This window comes from Alosa pseudoharengus, unplaced genomic scaffold, assembly GCF_046254945.1.
Source record: "Alosa pseudoharengus isolate Yale_2024_CS ecotype anadromous, Long Island Sound unplaced genomic scaffold, YU_APseudo_1.1 YU_APseudo_1.1_scf_15, whole genome shotgun sequence".
NCBI classification, from domain to species: domain Eukaryota; kingdom Metazoa; phylum Chordata; class Actinopteri; order Clupeiformes; family Clupeidae; genus Alosa; species Alosa pseudoharengus.
In genome coordinates, this window is record NW_027468620.1 from 28,792,591 (window position 1) to 28,819,651 (window position 27,061).

The 27,061-nt window shown below is 47.6% G+C and overlaps 1 protein-coding gene across 4 annotated transcripts in view; it reads left to right on the forward strand.

Annotated features, from left to right (window-relative positions):
• Positions 1–27,061, forward strand: part of marchf8 (membrane-associated ring finger (C3HC4) 8) — a 62,769-nt gene that overhangs the window by 28,548 nt on the left and 7,160 nt on the right. For 3 of the 4 annotated variants that reach the window (XM_076286194.1, XM_076286195.1, XM_076286196.1), the window contains exons 3-5: positions 13,479–13,529; positions 18,285–18,364; positions 25,497–25,677. In XM_076286194.1, coding sequence (XP_076142309.1) covers positions 13,479–13,529; positions 18,285–18,364; positions 25,497–25,677 — 312 coding nt within the window. Of the gene's footprint in view, positions 1–13,478; positions 13,530–18,284; positions 18,365–18,729; positions 19,600–25,496; positions 25,678–27,061 lie in introns of all 4 variants that reach the window. The other variant, XM_076286197.1, reaches the window with a different exon arrangement.

Below are 27,061 nucleotides of genomic sequence, written 5' to 3' on the forward strand. Positions count from 1 at the left end.
CAGTAAAATATGCTAATTTGTCATGTTTTCAGTGTACCACGTTTGCTCCTTTCAGTTTTGATTACGTACAGTATTTACTGGTACACACACAGTAAGGTATAATTTAGTGGCTTGCCAAGGTTTGCAAACATTTCATCAGCTTGTTCTTAATTTTTTGGTTGCACAACATCCTGCCAGACAGCTGAGCGCTGGAGATGGCACTGAATGTTTACTGATGGCTGTAATTAAGCATGACCTGGTTTTTATGGGGAAAAAGCTTCCTGTAAAGAACCCAGGTGTAGATAAAGCTTACAAAAAGGCTTAGGATAATCAGTCGAATCCCACTAGCTTTAATCAAAGCATAATCTGCATACTTTTTCACAAACCTGTGTGCAAGTATGAGTGAAAAGCTTAGTCATACATGTATGTGAGATTATTATATTCCCTCTCTCTCTTTCTCTGTCTGTCTCTCTCCTTTCTCCTTGCTTAGAGCTATGCATAGAAAATAGATTTCATGACATTCCTGGGGGCTGTGGGTTGAAATGGCTTATCAGCACGGTGACTGACCAATGACTTTTAATAGCAATTAGCTTGGCTATAAAATGGAGAAGCCTTCAGGACAATAGCTAAAGGCAGGGAGAGCACACAGTTTGCCATTCAGAGGGGGATGCTTTTAGCCTGTCAACAATTAAATAATTTTCATGCGTGTGTGTGTGTGTGTGTGTGTGTGTGACTGAGAGTGAGCATGTGTTTCTGTGTTTGTCAAACACCTTGTGCACATTGGTGTGCTAACCTTGTGACGTGGCCTGTTTGATCCTGGACGTCGGGTCCGTTCCTCAGAATACAGAACGCAGAGCACTATCTGGCTTCCCGGTCGGTAGCTAATCATTCATGCCCTGGTTTCACTTCCTCTAGAGATAGAGAGCCGTATTGTGCAGTGCATATGAACTCTCCTATTGTCTCAGACATGGACAGAGACCAAAGGGAAATCTTATATCCCATTGTCTCTACTGCTGCGTGTATTATTGCGCTGAAATACTACACGCGCTTGCATATGATGGACACTGTGTGAATTAATGCGCCGTAAATCCACACTAAAGTGCCCTTGGTTGCAGGCACAGTCATTTCTCTGACAAATGAGACTCGTCCATGCTGGCCCCCCCAGGAGCTGCCCCCTCTATTGGACTGGACGCTCCCCCCGGAGCAGTGTGAGCAGGGCAGGCGCGGCCTCCATCTCTCTCTACCCGCCGCCATAAATCATAGCTCAGGATGGCAGACTGCGGCATCTGCCAGAGAGAGAGAGAGAGAGAGAGAGAGAGAGAGAGAGAGAGAGAGAGAGAGAGAGAGAGAGAGAGAGAGAGAGAGAGAGAGAGAGAGAGAGAGAGAGAGAGAGAGAGAGAGAGAGAGAGAGAGAGAGAGAGAGAGAGAGAGAGAGAGAGAGAGAGAGAGAGAGAGAGAGAGAGAGAGAGAGAGAGAGAGAGAGAGAGAGAGAGAGAGAGAGAGAAGAAAGAGAAGAAAGAGCTGGCCTGCCCTTTACATCTGGGGCAGCCTCTGAGGAAGAGCACAGGCTCTAACTGAATTAGAGGAGTCAGTGGAAGGAGCTCGGGTGAAGGAGGAAGAAGGAGAGCGCAGAGCCGCAGATAGAGAGCGCCTTTATTTACCGAGCTGGCAGCCAGCGAATGAGTGCACTGAGCTGTGGAGAGCAGCAGGAGGAGGAGGGCTCCCGAGGTGAGCAGGAGGAGGGGCGGTGGGCAGGGGGGAGGGGTCCAGTCCGTTAACCAGCTAAAAGAGAGCTCCCAAAGCCCCGCCCCGATCATGAATTATTCAGCTGGCCGGCAGGCTCCGTGGGGATCAGCTGGAGGAAGCCGCCAGTCGGCTGATTGCGCGGAGGCTTCTACCGACTGACAGGAGGCTGGCGGACTGCACCGAGCCGAGCCAAACTCAAGACGAGAGCGGATCGGATGAGAAGGAGCAGCGTCCACTGGCTAGCCAGTGTCCGGCAAATGTAGGCCAGTCTGCTGCTGCTGCTGCTGCTGCTGCTCCCCCTCCCCCTCCTCTCCCTGCCCCAGCGTCTGCTGCTGGAGCTACCTCACTGGCAGCGTCATCATCACCATCACAGCCTCAGCCTCCTCTGCAGCCTCACTTCCGTGTTTACAACCGCTCCTTTCTCTCTCTCTCTCTCTCTCTCTCTCTCTCTCTCTCTCTCTGTTCTCTCTCTCTCTGTTCTCTGTCGTTTAGCACAGCGAGGATTTGACAGCAGGACATGTAGCCTGTCCCTGGGTGGGGGCTTTGTTTGTATGTGTGTGTGTGGGAGGGAGGCTGCCTCCTCCTCCTCTTGCAGTCACTCATGAATTCATGTTGGAAAATGAAGCTTCAGGTAAGAGCCTATATGTGGTTATCTTGCTTTTGCTGTCATTGTCATTGTCGTTGTCGTTGTTGTTGTTGTTGTTGATGTTGTTGATGATGTTGTTGTTGTTGTGGTAATGTGGCTATAGGCGACGGATAATAGGACTGCAGATCTGTACGTTAGGTGTTAGTCATATCAGCGTGTGCCCTCGGCATGTAGAGAGCCTGTGTTTGTGTGCTGTAGTGCTGATTGTTTACCGTGTTACACGAAGGGCAACATCCTCTAGTGAAAACCATGGTTGTTATGGTGAGGCCTGTTTTTCAGTTTCTCTCTCTCTCTCTCTCTCTCTCTCTCTCTCTCTCTCTCTCTCTCTCTCTCTCTCTCTCTCTCTCTCTCTCTCTCTCTCTCTCTCTCTCCTCCTCTCCTCCTCCTCACTGCCCATGGAGATTGAAAATTGTTGCTTTGTTCCCCACCCCCAACCTCATTGCTTTCAACACTAATGGAGCTGTCGGAGAGCTTGAATAGACAAGGGGATGCTTAGGTTTCAAGAGGCAGGGTGGAGTATTTGTGTGTGTGTGTGTGTGTGTATGTCTACATGCTCCTCTGTGTGTTCATTTGAACCATGGGGGGCGTATCTTATGTTTGTTTTCCAATCTCCATGGAGAATGACCTCTTCCTATGCATTTCTATTCTTTGCTCCCGGGCGGTGGTAGCGCTTGCCATGGGCACAAAGTGAAATGCTGACCCATTTTCCCCTCTGTTCTCGCTGGCCCGTACTGGACCGTCCCCCTCCATTGTGCTTAACACTCTGAACTGCTCGACCGCTTTGTGAGGTGACGCGTGAATCATTTGAAAAGGGTGTGCGGCTGCTGTCCAAAGCGTGCAGGCAGGGCATTCACCGTGCTTTATATGCCTGTGGCACGGGCCCAGGCAAGTGGGGGGGTTAGGGGTGACGTTGGCCGCCGGAGATTTAATGGCGTCGCTCCTCCAGACACACACAGCCCTGTGTGCTTTTCCCAAACCTAATCAGCCTGCGCCGTATCCCCAAGCATGGCATCGTCCTCACCTTGACACAGATTTGGGGGGATGGTTTTGGGGGGGGGGGTGAGGCGGGGACACTTGGGAAGTGCCTGGTCCGCCGGTGTCCTGTAGGACGGTGAACACCCATCTGTCGCGACAGTGACGGCGCGTTTGCGGGGGAAGTCTGCTAAGCACACGGCGCCTCAGGGCTCTCCTGTCTCTGGGCAACGCTGAATGTCATGGAAATGTCACCGTCGCCTCGCCACGGCAACGTCCACAAACTCACGCCGAACTTCTTCGGAACGCTCATGCTAACGCTATACGTTTCCATACATGCAGGCATGCAAACACACACACATGAACACATTCTGCAGTAGGAGCGCACATACTCTCAGTGGCAGATTGATCTGATATTTTTCCACACGATCTCGGGCTTAGTGAATCGCATCATTGATGGCTGCCCAGAATCGGGAAGCTTTGTGTGAAATCCTTCGGTGGGAGGGGGGGGGGAGGGTGGAGGGGTGTGATGTGGTGAGATTAGTGGTCACATGACGCGCCAGAGCTTAAAATCTACCGGAGGGAGAAGGCAAGCGGGGACAGGGAGTGTCTTTGGCTCGGCCCAGACACCCGTCCCATCGTCCCCTTCACCCGTCCGTCCGTCTCTCTTCTTTGCCGGCGTCCGGGCGGTGGGGAAGGGGCGTAAGCGAGCTGGACCCCCCCCCCAGTGGAGGATTTGGCTGGAGGGGGCCCCAGGATCGGGCTTACATTTCTGCACACAGCTGATTATCCCCACATTACACCCGTGTTGTGCGTTCTGCTTACCCCACAGAACGTCCAGCGCTGCGCCTCTCTCAATTAAAGAGGCTTAAGGGCAGCGTGTTCAGCTGGATAATTATATCATCCAAACATGGCCATGTAATGAAGGAAAAGCACGAAGAACCGCTAGTGAGCATGTTACAAAAGAGGTTCCCAAGGTACCACAAAAGGCCTCTTTTAAGGATTACTCTCAATAAATTACAACACGTCTTTGTCATTAAAACATAAGTAAAACAAGTGGTAAGCTTAAACCCCACAGTAATGGGTGAGTCATGTTTAAACCTATTCATTCACAGAGCCATGGCAGTGTTTAGATGTACTATATATGCACAACGTTCAATTCAGATGTTAATAAACTATCCACATTTGCCATTGGACAGTAAAACTGCAGTTCTAAATGACTTGACCTCTAATTTGAATTATTAGGTTAGAGACCAGTGGGAAAGGCTGTGTCTCTAGGGAACCAAAACCTCTGAGTCAACATGCTAATTAGAATTCAGTGGGCAGAAATAATTCACTGTGGATTCAACATAGATGAGGCAAAATGTTTTAAAAGAGCAAGCCAAAGGGTGACATGTGTATTAAGACAAGTAATTCTGAAAGTCCAGCTCTTTACTATTTTTTAGAATGGATCGAATATATTAAGTAGGGGATATGGTGTTCCCATCTGTGAGAAATGTCTATGACAAAAAGGACAAGGTGCAAAGACTGCCCTGGAAGAAACTATCCATGCCTGATCTTTTGAGCTCCTCTCTCTCTCTCTCTCTCTCTCACTCTCTCCCTCTCCCTCCCTCCTTCCCTCTCTCTGTTTCTCACTGTATCTGGTCACATGAAATTCCCCACAGCCTGGCTCCTAGCACTCCTATTACCTCAGATGCTGATCCCCCCCACAAGCTGATTAGTGCAGTTTCACACCATGACGTGCACGGCACACTCTATCCCAGAAAGCCCCGTCCGTGGCGTGTAATATGCAACCACATTTCCTCGCTGCCTGCACCACCGCCGAGGCCCCCACTGCACAGAGGTTGCAGGCCAGCGCGTTGGGTCCGTTTCCTGCTCGGACATGTTGATGCAATTATGTCCGAGAATCGTGGGAGATAACGGAAAGTCACATTCTCTCTTCCCTGGTGATGAAAAGACGGCTATTTCCTGCTCCTCCTCTCAGAGAGGATAGTTCTGGTTTCAGTCGGCGGGGCCCAGGGTTTGCTGAGCTAACGGGTATCATCCTGTTTACAGAAAGCCATCTGACCTGGGCTCACTGATTCCACAGGAGGGGGTCAGCCTTGTCTGGACACTCTCTCTCCAATGCTGATTCACAGGCAACAAAGACACTGTAGTCTGTAGATCTCTTTCATGTAAAGCCCTGTTTGAAATATGGCTGTTATTTTTCAGCAATTGCCTTGTCATCGTTATACTGTATATATAACCAGTGACAAGCATAAGCCTGACTTCCTGTGTGATACCATCGCACCACATCTCCTGTCAACAGCTGCTGGGCTAAATTGTGTTTCTTTGTTTTCTTCAGCACATTGCAGCTGGATCAAATGCTCACAAACAACGTGTGAGGACTTGTCATTATAGTGTGTGTCAGATGTGAACGTGTGGAAGATTGGACAGAAATAGGGAGCCCTCTTCCTTGTTTACCTGGCGTCTAATGGTCTCTTGTTCTAGTCAGATGGCATATAATGGTTGCAGGCATGGTTAAATATAGGCAGGCAGCCAGGCTGCGTGACTGTTTTGGGGCTCTGAGACCTTGCCTCCAATACATACCGCCCAAGAAAAAAGCGAGTGCTCATTTTCTGTGGAGACATTCCCCTTTTCATGTTTTCATGCTGAATATTGCTTGAAATGAGTTGGATACTTTTCCCCAGACTTCCCCGCTGTACTCCCCTTTGAGAGTTCCCTTAACCAGAGATAGCTGGGGATGGACTCTGTCACAGTTTAAAGCACGTCATGACTATCAGCTCACCAGCTATGCTAGAACATCTCTCCAGGCTTGGTTGTTTATGTGTTTTAATAACTAGTTCATCTTCCTTATGGCATGCACTTCACATATAAAAGTAAGGGCACTATAAAAAGAACACTGTTGCATTTGTATCCTGGTATGTTGCTTTCATGTAATAAATAGGCTTAACATAAACAAGTAATGTTTGTGTTCGATAGCATTCATATGTTTGAGTGAGTTCTAAGTGTGAGTGTTGTGGTGTGTAGAGTGAGTGTGTGGGGTGGCGGGGCGAGGTTAGCATGGCTGAAGCGTATCATCGATGCGTCTTGGCCTAATCCCCACATTGATAAGCGGAGTGAGTGTCTGACTGGCGGCTCCTTCATTCAGTGGAGATGGTTGCCCACGCTACAGTATCTCAATGTGTCCTCAGCTGTCCTCTGAAATGGAGCGTTGGGCAGCTTTATCAGGGCACCTCAGAGACGTCTCCCTGACTGATCGGCGGGCAAGGCTGTGAAGGCGGACGTGTCTTGTGTGTGTGTGTGTTTGTGTGTTTGTGTGTGTGTGTGTGTGTGTGTGTGTGTGTGTGTGTGTGGAGTGAGATGGGGGTATGAAGGCACCGTGATCTGTGACGCACTGTTGTTTTTTTTACTGCCAGTCCTTTTCATCACTCCTTCTAAAAGAGGCGATGTTTGTCTGCAGACTAAACTCCTGTTTCTGTCTTCTCTCAACCTGCCCTCATTAACATTCAGGCTCTGAGATTTCTCTCAACACTAGCAAACATCATTTCACAAAGTGGTAGAGTGCATACCCAATACAGACACAGTCACCTCAGATAACTTATTACACACACACACACACACACACACACACACACACACACATACACACACACACACACACACACAAACTTATCCTTACATGCACTCATACAGGAAGTCTTTCATATAATTTAGCCAGTGCTGATACCACTGTGTGTCTTATTGCAAACTCATAATTATCAACAGAACTTACTTGGTGTTACTTGGCAAAAACGGTTGGTCTTGGTCCCTGACATGTACAGTATTGCTCTTGGGATTGCAAGGTTGAAGCATTGAGTTGTTGTTGGTGGCATGATTGCTACTGGAATCTGTCTTCAGTTAGCCATTGAACTCTGTATTCCAGAAAACCAATATGCTTGAACACGTCCAAAAATTGCCTAAAAAATTCAGCTCAGTCCTCTTGTGCTATTCATCTCGTCATGCTTTGTATGTGACCCTCATGTTTCTTTTAGCAGCACTGAATAGAACAGGAATAGAATGCGTGCCAAGTTTGTGATTTGAAATGAATTATCACTTCGGTGCACATGAAGGAGCTGCTCTCCTAGTTGATGGGATGTCACCCAGACATTCGCCTGTCTGCCAAAGCCCAAAGGGAGGCTGGGTGATGAGGCTGAATAATGTCTCGCATTTACTTTCTCTCCCCATTGTGTTTCACAAACCTACACTTTTGTCTGATTGTGTTCCACAGCGAGGCCTGTGCATAGAGCAACTCAATACTGCTGTCCTCTCTGCAAATCTTCCCAAGACAGTGACTAGAATCTTCTGACTGGTTTTATTCAGAGGTTCTTCACAACAGAGAGAGAAATGAACCGCAGACATTCAATTTCCTCCACACTGATGTTGAAGGAGTGCTTTTTTCTCAGTCAGTAAAGAGACTTTTCTCTCATTGGCCTTCAGCTCTAATGGCCAGTCTCTCATTCACACCCACACACTCTAGCAGAGATGGTGTCAGATAGGAGCCCAGGGAGAGACTGAGATCTCAATGGGGAAGCCAGGCCGCTTTGGCTAGGGCTGGTTTAGATGTCCGAGTGCGGCCGGGACCTTTTGCAGATGGCAATCGGTGCCGGACCCCTGCGCAGTCAGAGCTGCCGATGGCTTGAACTTTCCTCCAGGGACGGGTCAGTTCTCTGCGTGATGCGCCAGAGAGCTTTGCTACTCTCATACTCCCCAACCACAGAGAGAAGAGCACTAGCTCTGGTTCACGTTCTGCACACCAAAATGTCACCAGTTGTGGCGTGTGTGTGTGTGTGTGCATGCTTGTGGCTATATGTGATTATGTCACTCAGATGGCTGTCTAGAATGGCTAAGCTCGGCATACTTACATTACAGAGTCATTTGACATGCTGTTCAGGCTCACCTTGAGGCCCCCGTGTAACTGAATTGGCATGGTGCATAGAGAGAACAGACTGGAGCCTGTGTTGCAGGCATTATCCTCCCGAGATTGCATATTTAACCATACAACCAAAATCCATTTTCTTCCCAGGGAGTTAATTAGACCTCTAACCCAAGTGCTACAACACCAACTGAAAGATCTGCAATTCACCATGACAGCATAACGGTATTAAATTGGCTCCAAAAACTGTCACGTCTCCTCAGCCTAACAGTTCAATTTTACCAGACTTCACAGAATTAGCCTAAATAACATGATAAATCAGCATGACCCACAGCAAAGTATCACATCAGGCCAAATTCCCGAAAGCATGGTTTTGAGGGAAGAGAATGAAATATGGTCACTGAATGTTTTTCAAATTGAAGGCCCAGAACATGGTTCAGTCCAGTGGTTCACACAGCTCTCTGACCGGAATCATTAATGTCTGAGTTGTTCCACATTATGTATTGAGCTTCTCTTGTTCATAGCAGAGGTGGGAGATTTGTCACAATAAAGCCCAACAGCAGTGTTCGCCGCCTGCAGATTTTGCATGTCAGCATGCATCACTCAGGAGAATTGCCTCTCCTTTTCAACTGCCTGTCAGCCTGCTGACAAGGCAGGCAACAGAATCCCAGTGAAACAACGTGTTGGTGGCTTTTTTCACTCAGCCGTAGCTCGTAAGCTAGTGTTGATGTGTCTCCTATAATCTGTACGGTACTGAAAAATGCCTGCCCTTTGCAGAGAGAGAGAGAGAGAGAGAGAGAGAGAGAGAGAGAGGTCTATGTGCTTCTGCTACTCTCTGTGGCTCTCTGTGTCCTGTGCTTTATTCGAGTCCAATCATCCTGTCCTGTTATTCTCAAGGACTGCCCATGTATTTGCAGCCTCATTATATTGGAAAGCACTCATGGCAACCTTGGATACTTGCTCATTATTCCATCTCAGATGGACGGTAAATTGAGGGCACATATCAGTGATGTCCCCCTGTTAGCACAGCCTCATTCACAGAGCATAAATCACTTGAATGGGTTTGTATAGCCATGTTTTTTCCCCTAGTCCACCATTATTGCTGTGTACCATTTTGTGGATTTCCGTAAGCAAAGCAATGTTGAATGTTGTTCTGCAGCTAGGCATTCCTAAGATATAATGAAAAGAAAATCATAAGTTTCATATCATTAGAGGAAGGTTGTTATGAAATTGTGGAAGATGAATGCTGTCTTTTTTTATCAGAAACAATAAGCCTTTGTTCCAGTTCTTCCCTATGCCTTAGACAGATGAAGGTCAATACTCAGATATTCTCCAGATATTCTCAGTATTAATGCTGTAGAGGAGACTGAAGTTTTGTATTTTGGCGTCAGCCATTACTGTTGGACCATGATACAGTTTATTGCACTGAAATTATGCTCATATCGGCTTCTACCTGGGCAAGCTGAAATCAGATGTGTTTAGAGGTGACTCATATGCTAGCTGTTATTTTTGCTCTCTCTCTCTCTCTCTCTCTCTCTCTCTCTCTCTCTCTCTCTCCCTCTCTCTCCGTCTCTGTCTGTCTGTATTTTGGCCACTTGAAGCCTCCCGAGGCTGCGGCGTGCTGCTTGTTGGCCGAGGCCAGTGTGTGCCTGTTGTGAAGGGTTTAGAAGCTCTGGAGGTTTCCTCTTATCTCCTGTGGAGACGGGGCACCTCCCCAAGGAAAGAGGGCTGCACACTGGCTGCTCTTGACCTGACTCACACCTGGGAGGTGCCCCGTGGGACACAAGCCTCTCAGATGCTCATAAAACTAGAAAGTGGTTTCTTCTTGATATCTGTGGTGAGAACCACACAGTGAGTTACAATAGTGGGCTAATGTGTTGGACAGGTTCCAGTAAGTGTTTGTGGAAAACAAAGTCTATAATGTTTTTTTCCTTTCAAAATTATTCACTATCCTTAAATGGATGCACATTTTTCTTGGGGAATTCTGCTGAATTGTAAATGGTGCATCTGTAGGCCAGATGATGCATTGCCTCTTGTGTAGTTTGGTGAGGTTTATTGCAGTTTCCTTAAAAGCTCCTTGAAACTATATATATTTGGCCTTGGTATCAGTCCCCAGTCTACCTGATGAGGGATTCTGCCAGGATATCATTAAAGTCTTGGCTGCTTTCAACATGATGGTTGAATTGTTGGTTTGCTTTTACATATTTGGTTGTTTTTTGAGAAATCTGTGGTGATGTTGTGCAATATTACCAATATTTTCATGATCTTGCAGCACGCATACGGTCACATGATGAAATAATACGCAACAGGCTGCCGAATGTGCAAAGCCACGGATTGCCATCGTGGTGATGAGAGTCAGACGGGGATGTGCGTGACTGAGTGGCCATCACGCTGGACACCAGATCACTCCGAGCCACTCCGCCCCGCCGCACTGCAGTGACGGTCTCATGGCCATGACACAGTGTGGACGCACAGGACAAACATGAATCACACAGCAGCTTGTGCGTGGCTTCTGTCTGTGCTGTTGTTTATTCTGCTCAGGTCGAGCATCGCCAGTGCACCTCTCTCTCCCACCAACCCTTTCTCATGCAGGGGGGGTTAATCAGAATATTGCGGCTTTCGTTTTTGTCGACTTCAAATGGTTCTCCTTTGATAATAAACTTTAGAGAGCCATCAGTATTCTGAGCCTATCCAGAAGGTAGGCTTTCATAAGTCATAAGTCATTTGCACAGGCGGTATTTTGGTAACTGGATGTGCTGAATTCACAAAGAAAACATGATCATCAGCATGAAAAGCATATTTGAATATGCGCTGTGCCGAAAGTTTTATTTTGCCTAATGGACAGATGGGCAAAGTCTTTAAGCGCATGCTGTCCAGACTCTCAAGTATTAACAGAAATGTAATTATTTTGCTGCTCCAAAATAACTGTGTTGTGTGAAGGGAATCAAATGAGACGTGCTGTGCTTGTAATCTACTTTTCACTACAAGCATTTCATCAACTGTCTAATGTGTTCACTAGCTCACCCATTGGAATGCTTGATATTGAACACTGAGAATGTACACATGCTTGGCTTGGTAGCTGCTGGTCATCTTGGGATGCCAATAACGGAGATCGCGTGTGAGGGATGTCCTCTGAGGTGATGTGAGCTCGGAACTACTAGTGAAACGGAGAGAAAGAGGAGGCCAGGCTGTAGGAGGCTTTGCAATACCGGAGTGTGTGATGTGGATGAGGAAGAAGAGATTTAATGGAAGCCCATGCCCATGGGCTCCTCCCCAACTTTGTTTCGAAAACATTACTTGGCATAATAGTTTGAGTTTAATCGGCGTGTTTGTGTGTTTGTGTGTGTGTGTGTGTGGTGTGTGTGTGTGTGTGTGTGAGTGTGTGTGTGTGTGTATCCTTACATACTGTACAGATTTGGTCATGTACTATCTGGTTAGGTGCTAGTTCTTATGGTTAAAACTCCCTCTGATGAGTAGAGAGCAAGTGAGAGAGAGAGAGAGAGAGAGAGTGATTCAACATTTAAGCCCCATCCTCCATCAGACATGTTGCCATGGTAACCCAGAGCAGCCCACGACACACGTAAAGCAGTGCAGTAATTAGAGAGGAAAAGCTCTCTCTATCTCTCTCTTTCTTTCCTTCTCTCTCCCCATCTTTTCCTCTCTCTCTCTCTTTCTCTCTCTCTCTCTCTCTCTCTCTCTCTCTCTCTTTCAGACAGGCCTTTACCAAAGACACCCACTCAGCAGGCGTGTGGACAGGCTCTGGCTCAGAGAGATATGACAGTAACACAATGAAACAGAAGAGCACAAGATGACTCGAGAGTCCTCTCCATTTAAAAGGCATTCAGCTCACAATTAGAACAGTAACTATCCCCGTGCAATTTGGAGCTCTTACCTTCATGATGGGTGTCTTGCCATCTCTGTACATGTCTGTCAAGTTGGTTCTCAGGCTAATTTTGAATGTCACATCCCAAAAGACCTGCTGTAGCCTTTAAAGTTAACCATCGCCTAACCGACCCTTTACGTTAAAAGTCATTCAGAGAGTATTATTTCATCTCTATAATATATAAAACAAATGTATGATGTATAAAACAAAAAAATCCCCTTATTTCCTCACATTCATAATGTGTTCTTCCCTTTTGTAACGCTGATTATATGTGCTGTGAGCAGAGTAAACCGTGTATGTTTTCATCTCTTGACTCCCTGAACTCCTCATAATCCAGACAAATTAGTCATTTCTCAGGGCTCCAGAAATACGCAGACTGTCCTGGGCCTGGGTTATGTAAGAATGATTGATGGCTCATTTCGAATCTTATTCTGGGATTTCAGACATTAGAGATGTGAAATGAGCAGAACATGTCTCTATGATGTTTCAATAACCCCCACTCGTTCACCAGGCTAGAAGAAATGCACTGTGGACGGCTTCCTGTGGATTGCTTTTCAAACATGTGGAGCATTTTTTGTGTTCTGTTTTTTTATGGATTGGATCGGGTTTTTTTCCCTCTTGAGTTTGGGTTCATCTGTAGTTTAAGCAGCTGAAAGTCATTTGGTTTGCAGCCACAGAAATTCGGCCCTGGGTTTACCCTTTGGAGAAGTGGCAGAAGTTTGAATAAATGTTAACTTGGTACAACACTATTTATGCTAAGACAAATACACTGGTATTTAGGTACAACTGGACTCCTGGAGGTTTTCCAAAATGGCACACTTTCATTACTCAACAGTACTCAAAAAATCCTCCATAGAAATGCATGGGCTTAGTTTGTAACGCCAATATGGCAGTTGTCTACGCATATCACACCCCTTCCGCAGCATGACGTTGACATGTGAATACATTGAGCCAATCATGTGCTGTGTTGTGAGTACATTGAGCCAATAATGTGGTGTGATCTTGTGGCTGGAGCAAGATTGCAGTAGATTGGTTTCGTGAAGCCTTGCGCACGCGCATTTCTGCCGAGATGGATGCCCGATGAGTGCCCAAAAAGCGTTGCCATATGGCCGCCGAGTGGAGGGACTTGCCTAAAAGGACTTTGTTGTTACCGACTAACTGCCTGACAAGCCAGTTGCTGTATGTAAATATTGTCACCTACTGTTTAGCTGGATGGGATGATGCTGAAATACTTAGATTTTTGATAGGATAAAATGGTTTGTGTTTTTTTGTTTGTTTGCTGTTGACTTGGTTACTAGCCAATCTAAATCCTGTCCTTCACTCTGTCTCTATTCCAGAATGAGAAGCCTCTCGGCCATTCTGCAAGCAGGTCCAGCAACATCTCAAAGGTATGTTAATGTCTACCTCCCACCACTCACTGGACATCAGAGAGCCCCAGCACACCCCACGAGGAGAGAGACAGAGACAGAGAGAGAGAGAGAGAGACAGAGAGAGACAGAGAGAGACAGAGAGAGACAGAGAGAGAGAGAGAGAGAGAGACAGAGAGACAGAGAGAGAGAGACAGAGAGAGACAGACAGAGAGAGACAGAGACAGAGAGACAGAGACAGAGTGGGTGGGAGGGAGAGAGTCGGCAAACATATTTGTCCCCAGGGGTTTGAAAGCAGCAATTCCCCAACCTGTTTTTCTCCTCCACCTGCACGTCTACTTTTAGCTTTCCCTGAAAAGACAAGTAAATAAGTTAAATCTTTTTGAACAAAGCAGTTACGGCAATTGAAACCTCCATAATAGAAGCAGTTTATTATGTCTTATATGGAAAACATTTGCACAGTCCCATATGAGACTGTATTTATACCTTTGATTCAGGCCGTGAGGATCTCAGTTGGTTGCTGCTTTGTTTATAGTGCCCTATCTACAAAGTCCACCAGATGCCTCTGAATTCCCAGACCCTCTGTGTGTTCAAGAGACACTTAATCCCTTCCTCTGAGGTAGTAATTCCCTTTCTCAGTTCTGTGGAGAAGAACACAGGGATAAAGATATGACTGATACCTCTCCCATTTGTCCTGAGCTCGTATTAAAACCAGGTGCTTTTCTCTGTGATGTTTATCTCCTTCCCAGAGTTTCGCCAATTTTAAGCCACTGAAATAACCACAGAGGAATTTAGCCCAGCTCCAAAAATGCTCTCTCACACTGTCCCGTGTATCCTGTATAAATAATCTCCTTCCTTGTTTTCTGGTGGTCTTGCCCTTTTACAGTGAAAAGGGCAGGAATGGGGCAACCATGTTGAGGGCACTGTGTGTTTGTGTGTGTGTGTGTGTGGCACCAGGGTTCAGGCAGGGATCAGGCAGGGCAGTCACTTTCACTCTGGCATGTATCTCTACCTCTTAGTGCGGCTTTAGTGCACTTCTGTGCAAGAATGAGCCTCTTAACAGATAAACCCATTGCATGCGCTAATAGATGTCAGGGTCACCTCATCTGCGGGACGCTCCACTAGGCCGAGTGGGAAGCAGCCACTGTGCAGCCACAGTCGACAGGATTTATTTTTGCGACAGTGTTGTCGTGTCGAATGTGTAACACTAATGAAGCTTCTATAAATCGATTAATGTTGAGGGTAAGCATTCGGTTCAGATTTAATTCACTGTCGCAGACAGCTGTGTATCCTACCCATCACACCCTCCAGAATGGAGATACCCAGTTAGGTCTTGAAATGGCAGACACACTTGTGGTGCATGTGTGAGAGTTCAAGCATTAAATCGACCTATGCATTATATTACAGGGTGATAAGTATGCTATTGCACGGTTATTAGTTTCCTTCGAAATAAATGGGACTAATAATTCTGTGAGTGTTTTTCTACTCAGTTTGTTTTCTACTTTGGATTTGTGTTTCCTGTTTTCTGGTTTTCAGTTTGAACATGCAGGCTTAGCCAGTCAGGCTATCATGCTTCAGGGTTCCTGTGCTTTGCTCCGGGCTGTTCTCTGAACTGATTTGGGGTATTAAAGTATTACATTTTACCTCAGAGATAAAACACTGACCTCCAGATGAGCGTGTGTCCTTGGCGTGCCACCCCAACAGCTGGTGGGGCAGACCTGCAGGCCTGCTGCTACTGCCTCTGTGTCCTTGTCTGCCACACACAATAAATTTGACATCGTCCTGGTGAGTCATCTGTTTGGAGATTGCGGCAGCAGCCCAAGCAGTAGAAGCACTGGCAGCAGCAGCAGCAGCAGAAGCTCTGAAACCCCTCCATGAACCACATGTCTCTGGACCGGAACAGATGACCAGGCCTGGGATTTTTCGTTTGGCCTGAAACATGTCGTCTGTCGGGAATTACAAATTGCCGGGCCGAGGCGTCAGCAGGACACACTAGACACTGTTTGCGATGTGTATTTGTAGTCAGCTTCATCATTGACAGGGCTTTATGTGCTTTTAAGATTCTTCAATAAAGCTTATCAGAGAAATAGCAAGCCTCCTGGATCTTCATAGGGTGGCGGGTCTCTGAGATCAGTGCAAAGCTCTGATGTATCAGTCATTTCTCAAGGATTAGATCATCGACTGCTGCAGGATGAGCCGAAACTGATGCACATATCGGTCACACAAACATTCCTTGATTGTGTTAACAGTAAAGTAGCATGAATGGAATTTGGCATGCAAAGCGCTGTTTGCTTTCTGCTATAGATTAACTGGAGTGAAGCCAACCAAGGTCATCTCTTAGAACGTCAGTGAGCCAATAAAGCATATTAGAGCATTGACATAGCATAACTGTTTCTTTAAAGGTAGTATGTAAGCCTGGTTAGCTCTCAGCTAATGATGTAAATGATTGCATAGTGCTTACTCCAACTGGATTGGGGCAGTATTTTACTATATATTTGCAACCCTACTTACTCTCCCCTCATTGAAGTAAACAATAAGTTTAGCCAGAGAATGACAGAGCCTAAAGACTACATCTAGAATGAAACATACATAATTGAAAGATCCACAGGTTTCTATTAGGGTTTCCATCAACGTCGACTCGGTTGATGTTTGTTACATTAACTTAGGCGAGACAGACTAACCCCTCAGGGTTTTCATTTAAGTACTGAAGCTTTTGAGCCTGCGGAACGTCTAGCCACCTTCAAAGTCGACTCGAAAGGAAGGCAACAGCCAGTAGAATCGTTAAAAAGCCCTGTGCTTCATCCCGTAGTCTACTCCATCACTTGATGGTGCTCCATGTTTTAAAGCCTGGCTCCTCTCTGGGTCCCACTGTCGCTCTCATTCATTTGTGTTGATGCTAATGATGGAGGCGAGTTTCTGGAGCGCGTAATTATGTGCTGGCTGGCGGTGCTGCTGCAGGGTCAGAGGGGCTCCTGCTGAGTTTGGAGCTGAAGCCCTTATTAGCTCCACAGCTCCCACTTTAACTCCAGGAGCCACACCCCCACCACACACACACACACACACACACACACACACACGCACACACACACGCACACACACACGCACACACACACACTGTATGACCACACAGGGGTCCACGGGTTTACAGGTTTACAGGCTTGAGGCTTACTATCAGGCCATGGCATGTGTCTCTTTCCATTTGCTTTAAATCTCTCTATCTCTTTTTCTCTTTTTGGACATCACATAACAGTATTTCATTGCCATATTACAGAGCATATAGATGGGTGTTAAGATTGCTGAATTTGAATCTACATTAAGCGCATTAAGTCCAATTAGATTCCGTTTCTCACATACTTGGTTTACATTCAGCAAAAGTGCAAAACATTCCACCCTTACTGTCCATGCATGTAGTAAAGCCAAAGCATATAGAGCTAGTTTGTGCTTGTGTGCATAGAAATTAAACTTCTTCTATTGCTTATGGCGTACTGTAGCTTATAGGTTTATGGAGTAACTGTCATGACATGTTTAGCACTTCTGTGACTGTTTAGTGTGTAGAGAATGCTGAATCAGACAGACTGGTTCCATGTTAAGTGATTCAGAGAGATGATATGGAAGAGAATATGAACTTAATGGGCATTTAATGGCATTAGTGTGAGTGTGATATATATTATTTTCTATTCGACAAAGATCTTATGTGAATTTCAAGCATTTCCACTCAGGATTCCATTAAAATGGTCAAAATTTGCATCAAAAAAAGTTCGATAGCGCCTTTAGGGATGTTATAGGATGTATTTCTAGATGCTGCCGGTGCTGGGGGTTGTAACTGTATTGGCTCTTGTACATCAGGAACACACCTCTGAAGGGCGAGAAAGAAAACAGCTAGGCCTACATTATGTTACAGATACCACACATACTCTAACACTGCCACAATCACCAACCACACAGAAACGCTTCAGGAAATATAGCTTCATACAGTCATCCTCTCTAATAAGAAAGCTTCTTTACTTGCTGTTTGAACAGATTCCCGTTGAGACTAGTATGTGGAGGTGTTTCTGTAGCTGTGGCTGTGGGTGCTATATGGAGAAGGGTGCCAGAGGTAAATTTGATGTGGGCGTCAGACCAGCCATCCTGTCCTCTCACGCTGTGCCTCCCATCCCAGCATCAAGGCTGACTAAATATAGAAGCCTATTTATGTGATCATTCTTCCCATTCCAGGCACAGTGGGGTTTTTTTTCTTCAATTTCTTCAGCAGCAGCCCCCAGTTGACACGACTGTCTGATTTTTGAACTGTTTTGAAATCAAAGACAGAAAAATGGATAAATAAAATAAAAATGCGCTTCTTCATGGATTTGTGTGTGTCTGTGTGTGTGTGTGTGTGTGTGTTTGTGTGTGTGTGTGTGTGTGTGTGTGTGTGCGTGCGTGCCCATATGAGTATGTTTGCTCTTCTAAAGAACACTGGTGTGCAAACTCAATCCTTTATTGATCCCAGCCAAGCCTGGGGCTGTAAATTCTTTGTTAGTTACAGATTAAATCAATAGGTAATTAGTGCCAGACCTAGATGGAGGAATGATGCCGTCAGTGTCTGCTACCTATGTGATTGCCATAAATTATTATCAATGTAGCACCTGGCAGGACCAGTGATGCTCTAGTAAGTGAATAAACCAATGAAAACCCCTCTCTCTCTCTCTAACTCTCTTACAAACTCGCTCTCTCTCTCACTCACTCACTCTCTCTCTCTCACTCACTTACTCTCTCTCTCTCTCTCTCTTTATCCAGGCGGGCAGCCCAACATCAGTAAACGCCCCGAGCACATTCTCCCGAACCTCCGTCACCCCTTCCAGTCAGGACATCTGCAGGTATGTTCAAGCTGTCAGTCTGTGCTCTGTTGTCCATACTAACACCAGCAGCCTCTAGCTGTGGGGCATGCTGGGACATGCCCTGTGTAGTGCAGGAGCGGAACCTTGCTTTTAAGGTTCAGGGTTCATGTGTTTCAGACAGGCATCTGACCCCTCCGTAAGTTGTGGAGGCCGCTCTCACTCCCTCTCGGGCGCATGACCCCCTACTCTGTCTCTCGGCTCTGTCCTTCCCACCTGTTGAGTCCTCTGTTTGTTGTCACCACTGCATGCCTTTTTTGGGTTTCATTTTCTCTTCTCTTCTTTCTTCCCAATCTCTCTTTCCTTCTGCATCCCTGTGTCTGCGTTGTGCCTTCTGTTGTGTCCAGTTCGAATGCGCTGGCGCACGATCAGGGCTACCAGAAGCCCGTGCACACCGCCGTGGTGCTGCTTAACGCCAACGGCAAAAGCGCCGCGTCACCGCAGAGCGTCACCACCACTACATTCCTCTCGCCGGTCAAGCCGAGGACCAAGGCGGCGTTCGGCGCCGAGTGGCTGTCCCTGCTCAAGGCCCCGGTGAACATCCGGCGAGACGATGGCACGCTGAAGTTCTCCCGCTCCCTCAACGACATGGGCCAGAGGATGGACAGCCTGTGCAGCGGCCTTCACTTCATCGACCGCACGTGCTCGGACGGGGAGCTGGGCATGGAGCCGGAAGTGCCGCCCGAGCACGGCAAGACCTCAGTCGCCGGCAAACCTGCCCAGCGAGGGGCCCTGGCGTTCCCCTTCACGCGCTCGCCCTCCTTTTCCACCAACTACAAGTTTGTGGGCGGCCCGCTGCCCGAGCAGACCCTGTCGGCGCCGCCCGTACCCCTGCCCTTGCCCGTGGCCGACCCCCACAAGGGCTCCAACCTGCTGCGCATCTTCTTCCCCTTCAGCCACTCGTCCACGGCGGGCAGCTTGCACGCCTCGGAGATGGGCAGCCTGGCCTCGCGCCTGCACATCACCAAGTCGGCCAGCGCGCTGCTGGAGGGCAGCGAGTCCTTCCTGGCCGAGGAGGAGGTGGGCGAAGACGAGGTGTTTGAGGAGGAGCCGCCGGCCGCCGCCGCGCTGCAGCACTGGCGGCTGAAGGTGGAGGGCCTCCGCGCCCCGCTCTGCTCCCTGGAGGGCGACAGCGACCTGGACCGCTGCCCCTCCTCGCCGATGTCCGACAAAATGGGCCCGCTCTCGCCCTACTCGCTGTCCGGTGACTGCTGCAGGTGGGTCCTCTAGGACGTCCCACTCCTGCCCCCTCCTCCCCCCCACCCAACTGGCCCCGCTCTGCTCCCACCTCCCCTGCCCCCCTGTGTGTGGTGCTCCCACCCCGCGGCAACCCCTCCCTCCCCTCTGCTTCTGCCAACCACACCAGGTCCTGGGAGTGAGCTGCAGCCTAGAGCGTAAAGGACGCCGCCACAGAAGAAGGCTAAACCCAGTAGTGATGACAATCTCTCTCTGCTGCTCTCTTAGATAGTATTTATCCGTCCTACGGTGTCGCCAACAGTGATGGATGTCTGGTATAGAAGAGTGACGGATGTCTGTGTGAGTGATGCTTGTGTCATGTTTTAGCTTTGTGTACACTTGTCTTGGTGAGCAGGGCTTGATTGAGACTCATCAGTCAGGAGCACAGGAGCTGACAGGCATCCACAGTCTCCATCTGTGGCCCATCTGTTCTACCTGTGTGCCTTGGAGTCTTCTTTACCTATGCGCAAGTTTCCTCAAGCTGCTATGGATATTCCCTGGAAACTCGTGTGTGTGGTGTGGTTTGTGTGTTTGTGTGTGTGTGTGTGTGTGTGTGTGTGTGTGTGTGTGTGTGTGTGTGTGTGTGTGTGTGTGTGTGTGTGTGTGTTTGTGTGTGCGTATGCAGTCAGAATAATTCCAACTAGCAGTTGGCGCTCACGGTACGCCTGAGAGCCAGAGTGTTGACTGTTTGTGTTGTTGCACTGGTCCACCATCTGGCTGCATTTCAATGGGCTGCTTGGTGGTCTTAGACAGGGATTGCAACAGGAGCTGGGGTCTGCATTACCCACCACTGAACCAAAGATTACCAAGATCTGCTGCTTCTATCCTGGGTCATTGGCTTTCTGTTCAGACGTCCTAACAGCCATTCGAGGAACTCGGCTTCTGTGTAATTGACTTAGTTATTCCCTTGTAGGATATGACGTGAAGTGAACAGTTACTCAATTACCCTCGCTAATTCGCCAACATTTGATCGTTGTTTTTGGGAGCTGGTTATGAGAGCTTAATATGGTCCTCAGACTGATCTGCATTCCTCGCTAATTCAATATATTTGATGGAGGCACCGGTAACCGTCTCAGGGCTCAGTCGAGAGCCACACACACCATTTCCGTTTTCCAGCCCAGTCAAATGTTTTAAGATCTGTCTGCAGCTAAAAATGTTGAGTCCCAGTGATGAGTATGAAAGCTCCCTGCGATCCTGCTCATAAAGCGCAGCGTGGCGGAGGTTCCTATTTCAGGCCCGGGCCCCTGGAGCCTGCACGGGCGCTCTGGCAGCGGCTGATTTGTGTAGCGCCTGCGCCTGGGCTTGGGCTCCAGCCCGCCTGTCCAGTTCCCACGTGTCCCTCCTGGAAGCCCCAGCCGCCTCCGCCGCCTCACTGAGACACGTGCACTGAAAATAGTGGAGGTGCGCGGGGCTCAGCGAGCGCCAGAGATTACTGCCTTAAAATAGCCTGAGATGCTGTGTGTTCCAGAGCGACGAGCTGAGGCCTGTCAGGTCAGTGAGCTGGAGGGCTGCCTGGGGGGGGTGGGGGGGGTGGGGGTGAGGGTGGGAGGGACTGGCCAAGCGCTAACTGCCACGGCACACCTGTATCTGTGTGACCACATGATCTTTGAGAAAATATTATGGAAGTGTGATGTTGGCCATGCATGTGTGTGTAGAGGTGTGACAGAAAGCCGAGAGAGAGAGAGAGAGAGCATGTAAGAGTGTGTCTGTGTGTGTGTGTGTTTGTGTGTGTGTGTGTGTGTTTGTGTGTTTGTTTGTGTGTATAAGTTCTCTGAAGAGAGGAATGGCTGCTTTCTTTTACTGATAGTGAGCTTGAAGGTCACCAGTGTGGTTTCACTCAGATCAAAGACAATCCCACACAGTGATGAAGGCCTGCAGCTGAGGACAAACTGACAATTATCACAATGTCAAAGACTCCCAAAAAACCAGGTCGCATCAGGAAGTCATTTATTTGTAGATGTGTCATTTTTCATCGTTTCTCCTCTGTGGTCACTCTTTCTTCAGTTCTCATTTTTAGGGGAAGTTTTCTAATGTCACTCCAGGGCACTCGCCTCTCTTTCATGGCCTCCCAGAGATGCGTCAGCTTGTTGCTGAGGCGCAGACAGTCCGGTTCAGGAGCTGCATCTGCACACCAGCACACCAGAGAGCCATACCTGGGCTTGGCCACCTGAGAGCCATACCTGGGCTTGGCCACCAGAGAGCCATACCTGGGCTTGGCCACCCGAGAGCCATACCTGGGCTTGGCCACCCGAGAGCCATACCTGGGCTTGGCCACCTGAGAGCCATACCTGGGCTTGGCCACCCGAGAGCCATACCTGGACTTGGCCACCTGAGAGCCATACCTGGGCTTGGCCACCTGAGAGCCATACCTGGGCTTGGCCACCTGAGAGCCATTACTGGGCTTGATTGATTGATTGATTTTATTCAACCCTTTTCATTATAAAAAATGATACAGCTTTGCACCATATATTAAAAAAACAAAAAGTCAGGATAACACAATAAAGCCCTGGGGCTTATTTCCATTGTGGTCCCTTGGGGGGGGTGGGGGGGGGGGGGGGGGTAGCAGAGCAGATGGCAGCAGACCAAACATCAATCAAACATCCATACATATATTAAATACATCCATCTAGACAATACAGTAATAAAAACAATACACTAAGATTGGCATCTAAGCCCTTTTTTCAGTGCCAGTTTAAAACCTCTTAAACTTCTGACCATCTTTATATTTCCTGGCAACCTGTTCCACAGGCTTGTTGCTACATACAAAAAGGACTCCTTACCTTAATTACTCTTAACTCTAGGGTGTTTCTCAAAGTGTGGTCCGGGGACGACAAAATCAGTAGAGCTCAGTAGAATCAGTATAAAATTGGGGCAGCCGTGGCCTACTAGTTAGCGCTTCGGACCTGTGACCGGAGGGTTGCCGGTACGAACCCCGACCAGTAGAAAGCGGCTGAAGTGCCCTTGAGCTAAAGCACCTAACCCCTCACTGCTCCCCGAGCGCCGCTGTTGTTGCAGGCAGCTCACTGCGCCGGGATTAGTGTGTGCTTCACCTCACTGTGTGTTCACTGTGTGCTGAGTGTGTTTCACTAATTCACGGATTGGGATAAATGCAGAGACCAAATTTCCCTCACGGGATGAAAAGAGTATATATACTTATACTTAGCTGCCCCTGGTGGAGTAGCTGTGAACATCTCTCACTCTGTTAAAGTAATTGATTAAATACTTGGGGACATCCCCATGCACAATCTTATGTACCATGCTTGGCCACCTGAGAGCCATACCTGGACTTGGCCACCTGAGAGCCATACCTGGACTTGGCCACCTGAGAGCCATACCTGCTTGGCCACCTGAGTGTGGAGGTGGCAGAGAATGAGGAAGGCATTTTGAAATGTGCTAATTGGATTTCAGGCCTGTAATCTGGGTGGATCTGAGAGTCTGTGATGGGCTTAAGACGTTCTAACAGACTGCTGCACAGGGCTCGAAAAAGCAAAGGGGGAAGAATAAAAGGCCTTGTTATGTTACATTCCCTTTGCGCGTGTCACGTACGACTGTGGTGTTGTAAAAACCAGATAGCTCATGAAATTTTAATTCTCTTTTGAGAAAGGAGTGAGGGAGCATACAAAAACAGAGGCAGCCTCTTGTCTTTAATGCGCTGTGCAGTTTCATGTGTCATTTATTTCACATGTTGGGAGTTGGGTTGTCAGTGGTGATGGTCAGAAAGATGACAGGCTCAGATGACTGACCCAAGAACTGTGGCAGTACATCACGACTTGTTTTTTTTTAATCTACCATGTCTTTCTTCCTCAGACACTCTGATGGCTATCTCCTTGAAATAAATGTTGTGAGCCAAGGCAGAAAAATATGCAAGTCTAGACATTATTATCTTTTGCAAATTTATGGCTGTGCTGCCAAACGTCAAATAGAAACAACTCTGTCTGTTCGTGGCACATCAAGGGGGGCACTAATATGCTGTGGCGCATGCAAGATTGGCGCATGCAAGATTGTTTCAAGGTAAAATGCTACACAGTATCTCCACTTTTTTGGTAGAAGTTCTTTTTGCAGGAAGTTGACTAAGGCCATGGAAAGCTTGTCGTGTCTAGGAGATAAAGAGGGACTATTTTTGCTTTTGTTAACACTGTCTTTTAATCTTGTAAAGCCTTGACCGGATCAGTAGGGCCTGGAGGCAAGAACCGTCCTGGTCATTCACTCCCTGTAAAGCCAAATGGTCCCAGACTCACATCCATCATGTGTTAAAGGTTTTTGCACCCGAGAGGTGTTTACCAAGGAAGAATGTTTTGGTACCTGACACAATGCAGTATATTGGGTAGTCAACACGGTACATTAAGCTCAGTGTGAATCAAGATATCCACAATGTCCTGTTTTTATTACAGTCTAAAAGTAATGAAAGCAATCAAGGAAAATATGTTCTGATGTTAAAAATGATTTGTAGGAGTGTAGGAGGTAAGCACATGGAATTTGGTTTCTATTTAAGACTGACCCATCTGTTAAAAGATTTGCTCTGCTGTGTGCTCTTCCCTTCTTATCTGAGCATCTGAGAGGAGGATTGCGGCAGAGGCCTGTGTAATTGTTCTGCTCCCGGTTCCTTCCTCTCGGCCTCTGGTCATTTCCAAAGCAATTATCCACGCTGGCTTCCTGATGATATATCATAGCATGTCCACAAAAAGACTCTCAAGCTTTGGATGCATAGAAGGCGTTCTCTACTTCCTACATGCATTTCACAAGCACGGTTTCTGTTTTTGTGTGCGTGTGTGTCTGATGGTTTGCTGTTGGTGTCCTCTGATGCTATGAGGTTGGAAGCTGCTTGAGGGCAGGCAACATTTCCCCAAAAACGAGAGATGTGAAAGTGGACGCTTGGCCTTTCAGCTGTGTTTCACATCCATAACGAGCTTCTTTAGAAAAGAACACCCCTGCTGCTGTCATCTGTCCATGTTCTCCCTGTACTTGTAGTGTGTATGAATGAACAGATTTGTGTTTACGCTCTCCAAAGTATATACAGTATTTCATTTTCGTTTTTGATGGGAGATGCTGCTGCGAAATTGCATTTTTTTTTTTCAAATGCTTTCCCTGCCTCCTTGCGTCCATCTCTCCTGCAGTGCACTCTCTCGCTTTTTTCCCCTCCCTCTAACTTCTAGCAATCTGTATCTTATCTCTCTGCTCCGTCCTGACAAATGCCTCCTGTCATCTGTTCACCAGCCGTATAGTGTCAGCAGCTGGCACCGCTATGATTTGAAAGGGGCAGTGTACACAATCTGTATAATGAATGTGCGATCGATTCTTTTCTTAAAAACCAAGGCTCTTACGGTGTACTGGGTGGATGGCACTAAGGGGAGAGGGGGGGGGGGGGGGGGAATGCCATCCTCAGATGTGCCTGACAGAAAAGTTCCTTCCCTTTTACGATTTGTTCTCGAGCCTCTATCCAGTCACACACAAATCACATTTCAAAATTCAGCACCTGTGGGAGAACAATGCGAGGCTTGATGATTGATTTTCACCTCTGTTTATCAAGGATAAACATCACTGGCAGTCTTATCTCTCTAAAGAAATTCCATTCTTTTTCACCCCTAAAGCTGCTTTCAGAACCGCAAGGCTAATATTATTGTTGACAGAGTTGCCTGTGTAAGAAAATGCACTCACCACTCCTGTTTCCTCAAAATGTGCTATTTTAGAGGTTACATACTAGTGCACATGGATGTAGTGAATGTGTGTGTGACAATGTGATGTAGCCCTCTCCCCTGTAGAAGTCACTAAATACTCAAAGGACTTTTTCAGCAAGAACCTTGTCCAAAGATCTTTGACTGTAAGTATGTGTGTGTGTGTGTGTGTGTGTGTCTGTGTGTGTGTGTGTGTGTGTGTGTAGGATCTGTCACTGTGAGGGGGATGAGGAGAGTCCACTGATCACGCCGTGCCACTGCACGGGCAGCCTGCGCTTCGTCCATCAGACCTGCCTGCAGCAGTGGATCAAGAGCTCAGACACACGCTGCTGCGAGCTCTGCAAGTATGAGTTCATCATGGAGACTAAACTCAAGCCGCTGCGCAAGGTAACACACACACACACACACACACACACACACACACACACACACACACACACACTCATCCACTCATCATACTCATACTAGTATTTACACAAATGACCCACGCACACATGCCCACACAACATACCCACACCCATACCTACAACTACACACACATATTTAGCATTATGCACACACACATGAAGCGCTGTCACTTTCGCATGCAGACACACATAACCTTTGCGTTATTTCAGCAACATGTGGAAAAGGTCAGGCTCCTCTGCTCATCTGTCCTCTCTTTGTTCTACTGGCTGGATGACTCATTTCATTTTCCCCTGAACAAAAGGAGACTCTGTGTTTTCAGTCCAAATGAATTGGTATAATTGGGCATGCTGTAGGTAAAATGGGGGGGAAAGACTGATAATAGTGTGTCATTCAGGGTGGTTTGGTAGAATATATCATTCTAAAAACCTTTGGTTTCGCATTTTACTTGGAATGCAGTAAAGCCAGTCTAATTCAGGACCACTGCCTTCATGGCAGACAGGTTTTTTAAGTCAGAAGTCCCTCGATGTCTGGCCCTTTGGGGGAAGGCAGTGATGAGCTCCCTGTCCCTCTGTCCTGAGAGAGAGAGCATCTCTTAATGAACTTCATGTGCGCGGCTCTAGGGCAGATGCTTCTAGCAACACACAGGGCAGCCTCTGTCCACCAAGCCAATCAGGTGGCAGTTGACCCAGTGCCATGCTGTCAGCGTGAGTTAATGACCGAGGGGCATTTGACCCTTTCCCAATAATCAATTGCATACAGAACGGCCCTGGTTGGTAAAGCCACATCAATACCTATTGGATAGACGGGTTTCCTCCCCCCAGGCCTACGCATACAGATCTGTGTGCCAGTGAAAAGATGCAGCAGGTTTTGTGGGGATGGCAGTCATGGTGGAAATATTTGTTTGCGGCCTAGCATAATCACTTTCATCTTTCTGTGCTGGAAATGTTTATGCTCCATGTTGTATTCCATTTCAATATTTTATAATAGTCTTGAGTCACTGTTGATTTTTTATCCTTTCTCTCTCACACACACTCTCTCTCTGCCTCTCTCTCTCTCTCTCTCTCTCTCTCTCGCTCAGTCTATCAATCCATCTATGTGTTTCAGTAGCTATGTGTGCTTGTAGGGGTATGTACTGTATGCCTGTGTGTTTTGCATGTCGCTTGCCAGTCTCCCTCCGTTATTATCTGGCCTCCATATGATCAATTATTCAGGCTAAAGTGATGGCAGACTCACATTAACAGGCCGTCACCGGGCTGACACACAGCACTATAGAGTGGGCTCAGCACAGGCACCCTGCCTGCCTGCCTTCTCTCCCTCCCTCCCTCCCTCCCTCCCGTTCGCCTGCCTGGGTGTGCTGCCACCC